This window comes from Lepisosteus oculatus, chromosome 6 (assembly GCF_040954835.1).
Source record: "Lepisosteus oculatus isolate fLepOcu1 chromosome 6, fLepOcu1.hap2, whole genome shotgun sequence".
Classification (NCBI taxonomy): Eukaryota; Metazoa; Chordata; class Actinopteri; order Semionotiformes; family Lepisosteidae; genus Lepisosteus; species Lepisosteus oculatus.
The window spans coordinates 21,779,621-21,795,325 of NC_090701.1; the positions used below are offsets into that span (position 1 = coordinate 21,779,621).

The 15,705-nt window shown below is 40.7% G+C and overlaps 1 protein-coding gene across 1 annotated transcript; it reads left to right on the plus strand.

The window, feature by feature from the left end:
• The first annotated feature begins 1,094 nt into the window (after positions 1-1,094).
• Positions 1,095-14,750, plus strand: LOC138239377 (carnosine synthase 1-like). Its single transcript, XM_069190828.1, has 8 exons — positions 1,095-1,317; positions 1,908-1,997; positions 2,798-3,294; positions 3,793-3,997; positions 7,836-7,921; positions 8,285-8,516; positions 11,129-11,391; positions 12,131-14,750. Exons 1-8 carry the CDS (start codon positions 1,095-1,097, stop codon positions 13,355-13,357), a joined length of 2,823 nt encoding a protein of 940 aa, XP_069046929.1. The 3' UTR covers positions 13,358-14,750.
• The last annotated feature ends 955 nt before the right edge of the window (positions 14,751-15,705 follow it).

Genomic DNA, 15,705 nt, shown 5'->3' on the forward strand with positions numbered 1-15,705 from the left:
AAGTTAAAAACCGGAGCAGAATCTGTTGAAGGGTTGGGGAGATAAAAAAGGGGTAACGGGGCCAGGCATTCCAAGCCCCAGAGTCGGCTGGTTCAGGATGCCGATAGGAGGCCAATGCCCAAAAGACACAGGCGTAGGGCAACTTGGTGGTAGGCGGGCCTCCGGGCGTTCATCTTTCAATGCAGAGCCAGAAATGGTGGGAGCATCTAGCTTTTGTAGGGAAGGGCTGGAACAGGGGGCAGGTGCACAAAATCAACTAAAATGTGAAAGAGCCGGAGCACCCTTAAGGGGGAGGGATTACAATCATGATACTGTGTCCCTTACCAGGAACAAGCATATTTCTGATAATAAATGAGCTGTGTCAGCATGCATTGACTGCAAAGGAACTTAAAGGTTCATTCATGTAGAAAGAACAACCATAAAGTTTCAGCTGTTGAGCTTTCTTCTGATTCGTCATATTCTATTTCTTCTTTCTACTTTTCAGCATGAAGTGTTAAATAAATTGACCTTTGTATTTCTGATAATGAATGCCATTCCTGTAAGAGATTAAGGACTCAGAGATATGGGGATGAATTAAGACAAATGCATTTAAGTTGATGGAAACAGACTGTTAAAAATGGTTTCTTTTGTTCTGTCTTTTAAGACTTAATGGGTAGTTTCTCAAGGAAATAAGACTGACTTCTTGGAAATCTGAACTCTAATTGTGAGCTAGTTGTCCTGCCCGTACATATGCTGACTTCTGTCGCTGCACAGACCTGCCTTTACAAATGTTCCCTGTGATATATTGTATTAAAAGTACATTGGTAAAATACAGCCAAACGTAGCGAACTGGTGGCGAATTTTAGATATGTATCATCAAGCTTCTTCCATTACCCACTGTGGGGAATCTAAGAGAATAGATAGTGCAACCATTAGAAGATCAGGCAATGCAGGAATTTAAGAGCCTTAAATATATATCAATCTTGAGCCATTTAAGAAAAGCATTGCTTCTTAAAAAATAAAGTGAGTAATCTGCAGCTCACAGCACTGGTGATGCTAAAATTGTGTTTTGTACAACTTGTGCTGCAGGCCTCACTTGACAAGGTCCATCAGAGATGCAGAGGAATAAGGACATGCTGAAGGCACCTGTAGCAGTATGTGAGAATGAGGTGGGCTGCCAGAGCTATAATGAAGGAGACGGTCCGCATGGTCACTGGGAGGAGAGTGACCCAGCCCTGCAGGAGGAAGGGCTGTCAGAGTATTACAGCTCTCTACAGCAGATACTACTGGAACTGGGGCTTCCTGAAACCAGAGACCGCACAGCTACACCAAGAGCAGGTGGGTCCGAACCACTGCTCTTTGGCAAAGTGGTTCTGAAGGTGTCTAGAAATAGTCAAACTTTTCTATTTCTAATAGGTACTCCTTGTGATATCAGTGCTCATCCAGGGACTCACTACCCTGTGATTCTGCTTTTAATTTATTAATAATAATTTATTTGGCTGATACTTCCATCCAAGCCGCCTTAATTTGTATACCGGTTATTTTGCTGGAGCAATCTGAGTGAAGTACGGCAAAGAGCAAGCAGTGCTATTACTTAAATTTAATGCGGTATTGCTATGCATTGTTACAGAAGAAGCATTCAAAAAGCATTCAAAAAGTGGACCTTTTGTTTATTTCTCTCTCAACAACAGCAAAGATAAGATTTATGGAAACCTATTAGCAATGCCATTAGATTGGGTCGAAGCACACTCTGGACAACTTTCAAAACTTAAACTTTTTCCTCCAGTGAAGCTTTATGGAAGCAAAGACATTTCAGTGGAGCCAAAGGTTAATTTGATGTTTTTCCACCCCTGTTTCATCTCTAAATAAGGTTATTAAATCATTTATGCTTCTTGGTACATTACTAATAGAACTGTTTCTTTCTGCAGATTTGACTGATCCTAACATGACTATCTGTGTTCTGGCCTCACCTGACAAATATCTTCCTATTCTGTTGGAGGGAGGCAGGCGATGTCCCGGTATGTTTTATTGATGTCTTTGAATTCCTTCAGCATCACTGCCCATTGTTTACTCTGGTGTTTAGAAATAAAGCTTGTCACTGATTCAGCCACAATCCAGCCATCAGTTTCACCAAGACATCTGTTAAAGCTAAGTTTAGCTTTTCATCACAACCTTTTTTAATAAAGGTAACATTTTAATATATGCATGAGTTATTACTAACTTGGGTTGTACATTTATAGTGCACAGAAATGAATGCTTAGGTTGAGAGGCAGGTTTTTCATATGGGAAGAGACAAGAGTAACGAGGAAACGAGAATACAATCTGAGTGTTATCTGCACAGAAGTCGTATGAAAATTGTGAGTGGTCCTGGGAGTAGCACAGAGCCTTGTGGGACACGAGTGGAGAGAAGCAGCAGTACAGGGGATATCCCATGCCATAATAAAATTGTCAAGTTAAGAGAAGAACCAAGTGTATGCAAATGTAATATTAATGGACATTATTGAAGAGACTGTTTTACCTTCTGCAAAAGCAAATTAGTGTCACACATTTGGGGCCAGTTTGAAAAATGCTTCACATCAATCTCTTTTTTATCTGAAAGGATGAATTCTTGGTTAATGGGAATTCTCTGATTGAAAGCGAACCTCATTTCAAGTAGACTTAGTAAAACTTACACGTTAAACATTAGACTTAGACTTGGTTAAGCCCTATAGTGTTCTCATTATGATGAGTAATGTTTCATGGGTTGGTCCTAGGAGTAACGTTGCTGACAAGAATCAATGCTGATAATTTCCGTGTTGCTGCTCTGCTGTCACCCCAGGTCATGTGATGCTCTGCTTGTCCTCCTCTTGGCTCTCCAAGGCTCCTTCCCAAAAGCACCCAGGGCTTTTCTCTCTCCTCATCCACAAAGCCGTCACCTTTGGGTCAGGGGGCTGCACTAACCTGGACACCTTCCAGCCTCCCCGACGTGCCAGCTATTTCCTGAGCTCCCTGGGTGACCACAGCATGCCACACAAGGCTGAAAATGGGCAAGTTCTGGGCACCATAACGGAAGAGGATCTGGACTGTCCAACCTGCGGTTCTCCCGAGCTCACCAGAGTGGTTGAGGATGTACTTCTGACTAGACAGCTGGTGGCTCAGAGAGGCATTAAAGTACCACCAACCCTGGCCTTTGCCTTTCGCCCCAACCTTAAATCCTTGCCCCCGAACACCCAGGTGACCGTGGTTTCTGCTCAGGAGAAAGAAGAGCTGCAGAAGGCCATGCTTGGGGCTGTTGAAGAATTTCTGCACCATCCTGACCTTGGGAGCTGCCACAAAGCAAGTGTCTGAGTAAACAGGGTTTGCAATAAAACTTAGTCTTGGTATAAGATTCAGAGATAAACTGGCAGATTTTCTTTAGTCCGATTAAATACAAGTTTGCATTTCTAATCAGTTTTTAATATGAAGCTGACAGACAACTATGTGTTTTCCAAAAAAGAACAAATATAGAAAAGGTAGTTTATGATGTATGTTACAAAAATGACCAGTTTACTGTAACGTGATTGCATTTCTTTTTAAACAGATTGACTTTTTCCTGAGTTTTACCCTTTACATGACAAACACTTCCTTTTCTGTTTCAGAAAAGAAAAATTCGACATTTAATTTTAGGATTTGCATTTTTACACTTCAGATTCCTATTTTTGTAAAACAATGTCTCTAATAAGCTGTAGAGCTTTATGATGCTAAAAATTGGAAAGAGGAGCTACACTGTAGGATTGAAGAGTAAAGGAAGCCCAGAATTTTGAGAAACCCTAATTCTGTTTCTTGACTCCACAGGTGATGGTCCAACATTCTGGGGCAAAATGGTGTTTCCGTGACAACGTGACAGTTCACCAAAAGAGCGCAGGAGAAGAAATCCTTCAAGCAGCACTAGGTCTCCTGCCCAAAATCCAGCAAGGAGAGTCCATTCTCATCACGGCGTCTTACGACTCAGTCCAGCCGCTGAAGCCCTGGAAGCTGCAGCAAAGTGTCATCTTCAAAGGTAAAAGCTCGGCTCTCCAACATAATTAAGAGAACGATACATATTAGTAGGAGCAGTGCAAATATAAAGAGGAAAGACCAATATACAGGTGAAAAACTGTTAACATAAAGTTCAAGGAAGAGTACAACCATATGGCCAATAAAATAATTTTAACAACTACTTTTGGTAGTGTGGGTCCTGGGTTTATTTATTTAAAGGTTTTGCACAAAACACACAAATAAAATACTCTTGAAGAAATAAAAACTCGTTATTCAGAAATAACAGTCTAACCACAAAATTAAACATCTGCTGTACCACCATCGTTTCCTAGTTCACACCCTGATTTCTTCCAAACGGCAGCTGTTGCAGTTGGACACCCTTCTATACTAAAGTCAACCCCCTAATTACAGACAGATGAGAATGTTCATTCCAACCCATTACTGAATAATATACTGAAAATAGTGACTAATACACACTCATGGAGGCTAAGGATCTGCGCCTGTGGCTGTAAGGTTGCCGGTTCAAATCCTGAAGCCGGCAAAGGAATCCTACTCCATTGGGCCCCTGGGTAAGGCCCTTAACCCCAACTGCTCCAGGGGCGCCATATGGCTGACCCTGCTCTCTGACTCCGAGTTTCTCTCCCTGTCTGTGTGTCTCATGGAGAGCAAGCTGGGATAAGCGAAAAGACAAATTCCTAATACAAGAAATTGTATATGACCAATGAAGTGACCTTATCTCATATGAGGCTACCTTGCAAGTGGTCCTTTGTGATGACCTTTCTAGTGGCAGGTCTGTGGTTTCAAGGGGCAACCTGCCACACTACATTGCAAAAGCATTTTATAATACAAATCCCTTCAGCTGCATAGCTTATATATTATATACAGTATTTTATAAACTGCTATATGATATATGGAGTTTATATAACAAAAGTTTGGGAGGGATGACAACAACCACGTTCAAACGTTCCCAGCCGTCATTAATCAGCAATCACTCCCTTCATCCTTCCTCCACAAAACACTATAAATACCAACGTGATATCCCTCTCCCTCGCGTGCAACTTTTGCATTCGCTGCTACTGCGGCCATCTCCTGGGCCCCAGGTCTGTCTGGTGTCCTACTTCCAGCCCAGCCAGCAGTTGTCCTGTCTCGTGTCCCTGGACCGGTGTTCAATTTAGCCCCGGGTTCCTGTCTCTGGTGCTACGGCGGCCAACTCCTTGGCGCTGGGCCTATCCAGTGTCCTACCTCTGGCCCACTCAGCAGTTGTCCTGCATCTTGCGTCCCTGTCTTATTCGTGTTTCCGTCCAATCCAGCCCTTATGTCTCACGTCCTTGTCTCGTTGTGTCTTGATCCCCTGGTGTTCCGTTTTATAAAAAAAAACACATTCCAGGCTGCCGCGTGACTGCATATCTCCCAGGCTCAGACAGCACTGCTCACAGAGTCGGGTCTTTGTCTTGGAAGCGCGCGTTTTCAAAATTCATGTCTCATTTTCCCTATCCCCGGAGTTCAATTTGGCCCTGGATCTATTCGTTTTGTCTCTACTGCTACTGCGGCCATCTCCCCAGCCCCGGGTCTTTCCAGCGTCCTACTTCCGGTCCAGTCTGTAGCTCTCACGTGTCAGCCCTGCTACTATTGGCTTCACCTCTTTAATGTCCATACAGGTAAGTCCCATGTCTTGCATCTCTGTCCCGACTTTGTTTTTTTTCTATCGCCCTTTCTGCCACTGGTACCACCTCATTAAGGTAAATCCTTTAAGTCCAGCTCATTAAGGTAAGTCCTTCATCCCATGTCCCCATTACATCCCTGTCCTTTATCTCTCCCCCATGTCCACATTGCTCCTGCTTCGTTCGCTTCCCCATCCCCACGTATCCAGTTCATTTCTCTTGCCAACCGCTCTATGTTTCGCATCCCCTTCTCGTCGCCTCTTTATCCCCCTTCCCCAATTCAGCCTCAGTCTCATCCCTTCTGTCCTCTGTAGCTACCAAAGCCACCCCCCTCTACATCCATACAGGTAAGTCCCTCACCTCATTCCCCTGTCCTATGCATGTTTTTATCCCCGGCATCCGATCCGGCCCCGGGCCCATTTTTCTCCCTCTCATCCTCCGCATGCTCCTCCTCCTCTCTTCCTCTTGCTGTCGCCACCTCTCGTTTCTGGGTCCACCCAGCCTCCTACCTCTGCCTACTCAACGATCACCCCTTGACACAAGTCCCTATCCCCAACATCCAATTGAGCACCGTGGTCATTCAACCCACTCTGCACCGCTACTCCAATACTGGATCCAATACTGCTCTCACTTTTCGTAATATAATGTAAATTCCATGAGTTACAGTACTACAGCCAGAGTCTGGAGCTATCCAAAATATGCCTAGCTGCCCTGAGGGGGGGGCATCCATTGGGCCGGGACCCCCAGAGGTTGATTTTCTCCCAACGGGAGTTTTTGTTTTCCTCTCCACAGTGCCCACATGGATCTGTCATTAGCCCATCAGTGTTCACTATCCAGTTCCAGAGTCCACAACAGCTGCAGCAGTTAGTTCCTTACACTTAATTTATCGTCAGATAGCAAAGGTGTTACTTGCCATAAGGTCTACAAGCCTCCGCATTTCCTTCGAGCCGGCTACTCCGTCCGTCAAGGAAACCCTCATCAAACTTATAACAGCTATAAAAGGCCAAGTCGCTACTGTCTACCTCCATCTCTCCTCCTGATCACTGTGCGAATCAAGCGCAGGAGTCTCCAATTTCCATTGCTGCTTTTGGGGGACACAATCGTAAACATGGGCCCGTATCCATCCAGATAACATCACCACCACTAACCCAATCTAATAACAGCAGCAATTTCCTTCCCCATCTACAAAGAGCCTACATGGTTTCTCATCATTTACACCCCGTGTTCATTTGAATTCCCTTCTGTCAACAACTCAACGCGTACCTATAATAAGCAACTCGCCTATGCCAACAGAAGCCGACTCTCTACAGTAAACTTATACAGAACGCAGACAGGCACTCCGACCACCCTACTGCTGCAAAAATCCGTGCGTCACAGACCACACCTTCTTCAGGCTCCTCCAAATTCTGCATTGGTGGCTTGGGGTCCCGCTTGGTTCTTTTTGGGAGTTCTGGCCTCCTCGTCCTATGGCCAGGAGGTCAGCCCTCAGCCAAGCAGGTTAAGCCAAATATCAGCTCCATAATAGTTCATTACGCTTCGATCTTGGGCATTGTCATTCCTATGAAATATTACTTTGTCTTTTACTGCATAATGTTAGTGACACCAGTTTACATATAAAATGCGCGTCAAGAGAATTCTAGTACGACAGTGCATACACAGGGAATACACAGGGTATTGTGTTCACAAGAATGTTTTGTGCCATTGTATGAAAACGATATAATGAGGAAGGACAGACAATGGAATGCTTATTAGCACATTAATAATGCAATAAATAAATAAATGACTGAATGTATTTAAGACTTACACCATTTCCTGCTACTATTTAAAGTTAATGTATGGGGACTAACATGAAACATAGGTATATACACAATTTCACTGAAAATCAAGATATTGTTTCCACTATTTAGAACTGAAACATGTGAACTCACATTTTGTTTGATGACCCACATGGTTAAGGGTCACACGGTTAAGGGAAATAATGATAATTATTTCCTATTCAGTCAAAATTTTCGTTTTAAAAAATGAAGGTTGACATTCTTCTTACACCTCGGGCTTGGTTTTCTGGTGTTGATAATGAAATCAGACATTCTCTGATTAAGTTATGATGAACAGTAAAGCACAGGGTAGTGAAACTACATGGATATGAATTAATGTTTTAAACATTTATTATAGCTGCCTGTATACTGTATATTTATTCAGAGCCAGAGGTTTCAAGAAGAAAGCTTGATCTCCACATCAGAGCCACAGTTTGCCGTTCTGCTGATGATCAGCCTCAGTTGATGCAGGTACAGTGCAAATAAAATATATTGTAGTCAGGTGGTTGTCAGTAGATGTTGAACCCAAGTAGAATAATATTAGATAATTATCAAATTATGGGGTCTGTTTTTTTAACAAATAAGTTCCCCATATGTGTGTAAAGAGAACTGTATATTTTCACCCCATGAAAAACTGTTCAGATGATCTGTATCAAAGTACATCTGGAAAGAAACACCAGCATCCAGTTTCCTACCTTATCTAAAGAGAAGTAATAATGTTTCCATGCCATTATCTTTTGAAGATATTTATCTTAAAATTTAAATCCTGCAGGATCTCTGGGGAAGTATCACTGCTCTGGACATCAGTGCTAATGTTGCTTGTCTGCATTTCAGGTAGTGTGCTGGGTGAACAGGACAGAAGCTCCGATTAGAAGCAGCCCCACAGTGTTGCAGTCTCTGGAAGTGACACTTCCGGACTGGGGCTTCACAAAGCAGGACTACCTCACAGAACTTCAGCAGCTCCTGAAGCAGTGGGCCGAGGCAGCCATGCAAGGCATCATGGACTACCAGTCCCAGCTCTCCAGTGAAGAGAGGGGAGGGGCTACTGCTCAGATTGATTTCATAGGTACTGCTCTTTAGTGACCTTATACGCTAAGGATAGGCAGAACACAGGAACATAAGAAATGATGCATGCCAGATTTACTCATTTAGTAATTTATGAGCTAATGAGACTAAAACGTTTCCAGCCATTTCTTACAAGAGTTCAGATCCTGGGCCTCAAGTATTTGGCTGGAAAGCCTGAGGTTTGCAGATATCTTCAGTTCCTGTAAAGAATTATTTCCTAGTATTCTTCTGAAATAAATCCCCTTTTAGTTTCCAGTTTGACACCAAATCCTTGTTTCTCAACTTGATGCTATCAAAACCTCATACTGTAGGATCTTATATCCTTGAATCAAATCTCCTTTCAATCTCCTTTGTTCTTAATTGAAGAGATTTAGTTCTTTCCCTGACTGAAACATTAACCCCCCTTTATCCTAAACTGTCTGATAATCTCCTGAGACAAAGATATAAAACATACTTTTTATAATGTGATATAGTGAAGAAAACAGAACATGAGTTTTAAGCGAGGTCTTACTAGCGCATTGTAAATCTTAAGCATAACTTCCCCAGCTAATTATTCCATGTTTTTCACTGAGATCAGAAAAAGTAAAGGACCCAATAAAATACTCTAACTATCCCCTGTATCTCTTCTAAACACAGATAAAATTGTATGTAACGTATCTAGTCCGTTTGCTTGATGTGTGTATTCTCTCCTTAATTCACCCTCAGAGAGGGTTGATGAAAGAAAGATAATTTATCAATTTCATCTGTACTCTGTAAAGTGCATCCAGCCTTATGCCAGCTGTGTGGTGGAATACTTCAATTTTACTGATTAACATTTATGGAACAACGCATCACATCTCACTGTATGCTGCCAATATTTTCTACCTTTGGCTGGTCTATCTTGTTACCTCTCTAGTATTTTAGAGTTGGTTGAATTTCTTACTCTTTTTTACAAATACAATATTAAATGGGGTGAATTTGTTTATGCCACTTGGCAGTTCAACTCTTTCTTTTTTAACTTTAACCTTACAGGTGCAAAGCAGTTTTACATTATTTTTTAGCCTAAAAATTCACAAAACATCTCAATCTACCTACAGTACTTTTAAGACCTTAGAATTGTTTTATTGTCCAGTAGATTAACTTCAGTTCTGTAGTTTGTAGGATATTATTGATATATACAGTACTGTAGTCCAGAATCACCAGTTCATCTGTGATTATCTAGCTACCTATCTTTCTGAAAAATTCTCAGTTTTATCTCAGGAGTCTTCTCTTAGCTGGGCAGCTTGGTGATGGTTAACATAGGCTAACTGCAGTAGTCCCAGTACCATCATTTATAATTTTCCAGTATCAGATTCATGCTGACCAACTGGACAAATTGTAAGATTAATTCCTTTAGTGGTACTGGTTCAAAATCGAACCAACAATATTTGGATACATTTTATTATGATGCATATAAATAAATAAAAACATAGGCTATTGTGTCTAGCAAAGTACTGAAAACTTTGTGTTTTCTATCTTTTGGTAAGTACTGGAAGATTACACTTATTTTCTTTAATTGTCATAAAATCAGTTAAGTACTTTAAAAGGCCTAAAATATATCTCTCATTAACTCAATTACATATTGAATACAAAAATATACTTTTGTATTTTTCGGCCAATTAAGTAATTGCTTTTCACAGATTTCACCCAGACCTCAATATCAGAAAATAGTTTAATTTAGGTGGGTACTGTAGCTGCGTCAGCATGCGTAGGCTGCAAAGGAACAAGTAATAGGTTTATTCCATGCTGAAAAAAAGAAGAAAGAGAACACAACGTTTCGGCCGTGGAGCCTTCTTCCAATAGTTTATTTAGTTTAAATGAGATATTGTATGAATATTCCAGTAGTAAATTTAGAAAATACACATTCAGCTAACTTTTAAACATGGTTTAAAAATTCAGTCCATAGATAACATTCCAGCAGGTTCCACAGTTCTGTTGTATATTTAATACATATTCATACAATATCTTATTTAAGCTAAATAAACTATTTTCTGATATTGAGGTCTGGGTAACAGGGGAAATCTGTGAAAAGCAAGTACTTAATTGGCCAAAAAATACAAAAATAGATTTTTTTTATTCAATATGTAATCAATAAGGGGTGTAACACGGGCGACCTGGCCAAATTTCCCATTGGTCCTTACCAATCATGGCCTCCTAATAATCCCCATCTATAAATTGGCTTCATCACCCTGTTCTCCTCCCCACTGATAGCTGATGTGTGGTGAGCGTTCTGGCTGCCATCGCATCATCCAGGTGGATGCTGCACATTGGTGGTGGTGGAGGGGAGTCCCCATTACCTGTAAAGTGCTTTGAGTGGAGTGTCCAGAAAAGCGCTATATAAATGTAAGAAATATTATTATTATTATTATTATTATTATTATTATTATTATTATTATTATTATTATTATTATTATTTCTTTTTATATTTAAGAACCAGAAAGCATTAAAAACTAATCAAACAGTTCAGTTAGAATCAATACTAGTAAATGAGTAAATGACCATCGCAAAACATATCCTTTTTCATGGTCTATAGTTCATTATAAGTTTTTGTGTGAAGATATTTTAACTTTTCTGTGTAAATATGCCTCTCTTCAGGTGTGGAGTTTGCTCTGACACAGCACAATGACAGACTGCACCCTTTCCTCCTGAGCCTGACTTCTCACCACAGAGGAATTCAGAGCACTGCCACTCAGCTCCTGCAGCCCCACCAACGGGGCAGCACTGTCGGGCCTCTCGTACAGGCCATGTGCCACAGAGCCCACTGCTCTTTCATCGCTGACAAGACCATCCTGTACATCGGAGCAGGAAATGTAAATAAGCTGAGAGTGTTTCAGTCAGCCAAGAAATATCACATCAAGGTAAGGTTTCTCGCCTCAGTTAAAAAATCCAAATTCTGATGCATAAAATGTTGACGTCATAAAGATACTTATTGCTGTATCCAGGGCATACATAAGTGATATTTAGGCTGGTGTTTCTTATTTTTAAGAAAATCACATGTGCACTGTTTTGATTAAAAGTCTCAGTTTCTAGTTTCATTCGATGAGATCAGAGGTGCAAATAATAAGCAGACCATGTTAATTTTCCTACCTGAAGACACATAATTTCAAAATGCTAGTGAACAGCCTGAGCTGTTCTTCAATATGAGATAAATCAGTTATGTTAACTTCCATGTTTAAAAAAAATAGAAAATAACAATTCTTTATATGTGAAATGTTCTACAATCTTACTTTACCCCATCAGTATTGACAAAACTGAATTCAAATGGTTTAGTATCCTTCTTCATCTGTTTACCAGTCAATCCCTGCTGGTATTTATTTGAACATTTAATAATAAATATGTCACATTTTGGCATTTTTCCCCTTTAAGGATCTTAAAAGGTTTCAGATATGTCCTAGTTGACGGGTTTCTGCTCCCAAATCCATCCACTGCCACCCCAAAACTATGATTTCAGAGTATGACAGGATTATTCAAATACAGAACAATATCCTACAGCATCTGAATGTAAATAGACATCAACACATGCTGTTCTTCCCAGTTTGAAACCCATGGCCAAACAAGAATGGTAAGATTCCACTGTGTTTATTTCTGTTTTTTTAGATAATCTTGGTGGATTGCAATTCATCCCATCCTGCTTTTGCGCTGGTGTGGAAAACTCTTCATCACGACTTCAGCGATCACACGCAAGATGAGTCTCATGCCCATATCATATCCAAGATGGTCCGGGATTTGAACGTGATTGTCGATGGCTGCACAACTTTTAATTGCGATACAGTTATACTGACGTCCCTCGTGTGCAAAGAACTAGGTCTTCCCAGTGATGGCTTTGAAGCGCTCGTTACTGCCAAAAAGAAGAGTCATTCTCATCGGCACTTGGGGGGAATTCGCCACGGCCTGCAGCATCTCCCCAATCCCTCACTCTACGCAGTGCCCTGCCTACCCGTGGACAGTGAACAGGAGCTCGAAGAGGCCATGGCACAGGTGGGCTTCCCTGCAGCAGTAAAGCTGGAGAAAGGCAGTGGTGGAATGGGTGTCAAAATAGTGGAGAACTCCCTGCAGTGCCAGCAGCACTTCAAGAGCCTAAAGTGGGACTTAAAAGGAACAACTTATCACATGATAAACAAGGGATTCAAAAATGAACCACTTCTGATGGAGTTCATTAGTGGCCCAAGGTATGTCGTAGACCTGATAATCTTTCAGGGGAAGCTCTTGGCAGCATTTGTCTCTGATTGTGGGCCTCCCGGACTCTCTTACTTTTTCAACACATCACACGTCATGCCCACCTGCCTCTGCCCTGAAAAAGAGACCCAGTTAGCCATTGCTGCATACCAGTGTTGCCTCCACTGTGGCCTGAAGAATGGGGTCTACAATCTTGATATGAAATTGACTGAAACAGGCCCCAAGCTCATCGAGATCAACCCACGACCGGGTGGAAGTTATCTGCCTAGCTGGATCAAGACGGTCTATGGCACGGACATTATTCTGTGCACCTTTCTGATAGCCTGTGATGTCCATCCACACATCTGGACCCCTGAACCCAGAGGCTATGTTGTAGGTATATCTAGCCCTGTTTTTCAGCATGTTCAGGCCCTGGAAAACCCTTCTTTTCCTGTAATATTAAAGGCTTTGGAGGAAAATGGGATTATCAATTCTATCAAGGTTGGAGACATGAAAAATAAAATTGACTTTGACTTTTCTTCCTTCAACATTACCAGCTTCAGTCCCAACAAAGACGAGGCCTTTCACAGGCTCATTGCTGCTTCCAAAATTCTTGATTTGGATTCAGAAAAACATCCCGTCAAGTACTTTCTGGACTTCATAAAATAATACAAGCAATTGAAGAGGTTTCACAAAGCAATTTTACTGAATGAAGAATTGGATCTGACACACTTTTTGTCATTGGTAATTTTAGTATTTGGGATATTTTTCGAATTTGAGCATTGTTAAAATAAATTTGTATAAAATGTGCATTTAAAATTTCATATTAATTTCATATTCATGTTTGTTGTAATGTGCATTTTTTCAAATATCTTGAAAAACTCACGAATTCAAATCAGTGTATTATAACCAAAATACCAAACAGGAAATAAGCAAACATTTAGCAGCACATGGTCATTTATTGGATGGCAGACCAAAACCAATTTCCCCTTTCTAACAATGTATCATTAAAATAGGAGAGGACATTTTTAGCCAGAGGATTCCATAATTTAGTGGAGCAGTGGCACTGTGGCTAAGGATCTGTACCTGGGGCTGGAAGGTTGCTGGTTCAAAGCCTGCGGCTGGTAGAGGAATCCTACTCTGTTGGGCCCCTGAGTAAGGCTCTTAACCCCAATGGCTCCAGGGGTGCCATATAAATGACTGACCCTGCACTCTGACCCCAAGCTTCTCTCTCCCTGCCTGTGTGTCTCATGGAGAGCAATTTTAAGAAACATTCCTAATGCAAGGAATTGTATATGGCCAATAAAGTGATCTTATCTTATCTTATATAAGATGTCAACATTTCTTCAAATAGATAAGACATCAAGTTGTTTCATAATAATGCTCATACTGTAGTTCAATATACTATTCAGCTTTCAGACGACCTGTCTGGTAACCCAGCCTGGTTAAAACAGAGCTCTCCCATCATTCAACCACTTGTTTTCTCCCTTCTTTTGTCTTTTCTCTCTTACTCCCTCTCTGTTCCTGTATGCACTGTATGTTGTGATCCATTCCAATGGAGATTGTCTTAATGACCTCCTTAGGAATGGCCCTGGCACTGTTCAATGTTTATTCTTTAAGATGGTGGTCCTAATGATATACACTGGAGTTAATTAACCTGAGTAAATTCCTCACACTGAGTTTATCAGTGTCTTCCTCCATGTTTACTCTCCCCCTTAAGGACTGCTAGGTAAATACCGCCATTTCTACATACTTGTACATCATTTCAGACCTTCTGAGGAAGGTAAGGGGAATTGCAAACACTGCTAACATTGATAAGTGTCAGATTCACCTCACAGTATTATAGTCATTGTTTTATGTTTAGAAGCTGAATTTGGGTAAATTTACAGTTTGTGTGATGCTAATATTTGAATTATTTGGGTCATGTAATCAGTAGTTTGCTACAGTATTGGGTGGTGTTGATAAACGGCTAGCTGAACTGAATAAACTAATGTTGTAATGGAAAGAACTGTTCTTAGTTTTTTAAATTGTTTTCTTTTTAGAAACGTATTTTAATAGCTTTCTGTGCACAATAACTCAAGTTAGTCTCTTATGCTGTAAAAGGAACATGATTTGTGAAGTACTGTAGAGATGGGGGAGGGTCAAAGATCAGGTTTGGTTGTATTCCTGTAAGACTGCAGTGTTAACTCTCTCAGTGGCAACTGCATGAGTCATGTAATCAGTAGTTTGCTACAGTATTGGGTGGTGTTGATAAACGGCTAGCTGAACTGAATAAACTAATGTTGTAATGGAAAGAACTGTTCTTAGTTTTTTAAATTGTTTTCTTTTTAGAAACGTATTTTAATAGCTTTCTGTGCACAATAACTCAAGTTAGTCTCTTATGCTGTAAAAGGAACATGATTTGTGAAGTACTGTAGAGATGGGGGAGGGTCAAAGATCAGGTTTGGTTGTATTCCTGTAAGACTGCAGTGTTAACTCTCTCAGTGGCAACTGCATGAGTCCACTGTCTAAGTTCTTACGTTCTGCTGTTCCTAACTGAAGAAAAATAGCTGGACATTATAAAGAAAAAGAAATATACCTCAATGATAACTTGCGTAACCAAAAAACCCGAAGACAACCATAATGCCAAAGTTACTACATGCTAAAAGTCCTTTCTCATCATATAAGAATTTCTAGTAACAGTGAAGGTTGTTGGATTAGATTCTGAACATTTACCTACTTAATTTTCATTAGCCTCCTAGGATAATAAAATATGAAAACCCTGGGAACATCAGAAATATCAAACTTTTTACAATGAAAAGTAGCTCATAAAGGCAAGGCGATATACTGTATAATGGTCAAACATATGTAGTTGGTGCTGGGTTTTGTTAGGAGATAAATGAACTATGTTGGGATTGTTACAAGCCGATGGAAGTCATGGAGAGATGATGTGTACTGTTTATTTGTGTATTGTATAACAGAGTTAAAGTTATAATGATGTGAACTGTTTTAAAAATGTAAAGGAAAGTGGGTGAAAT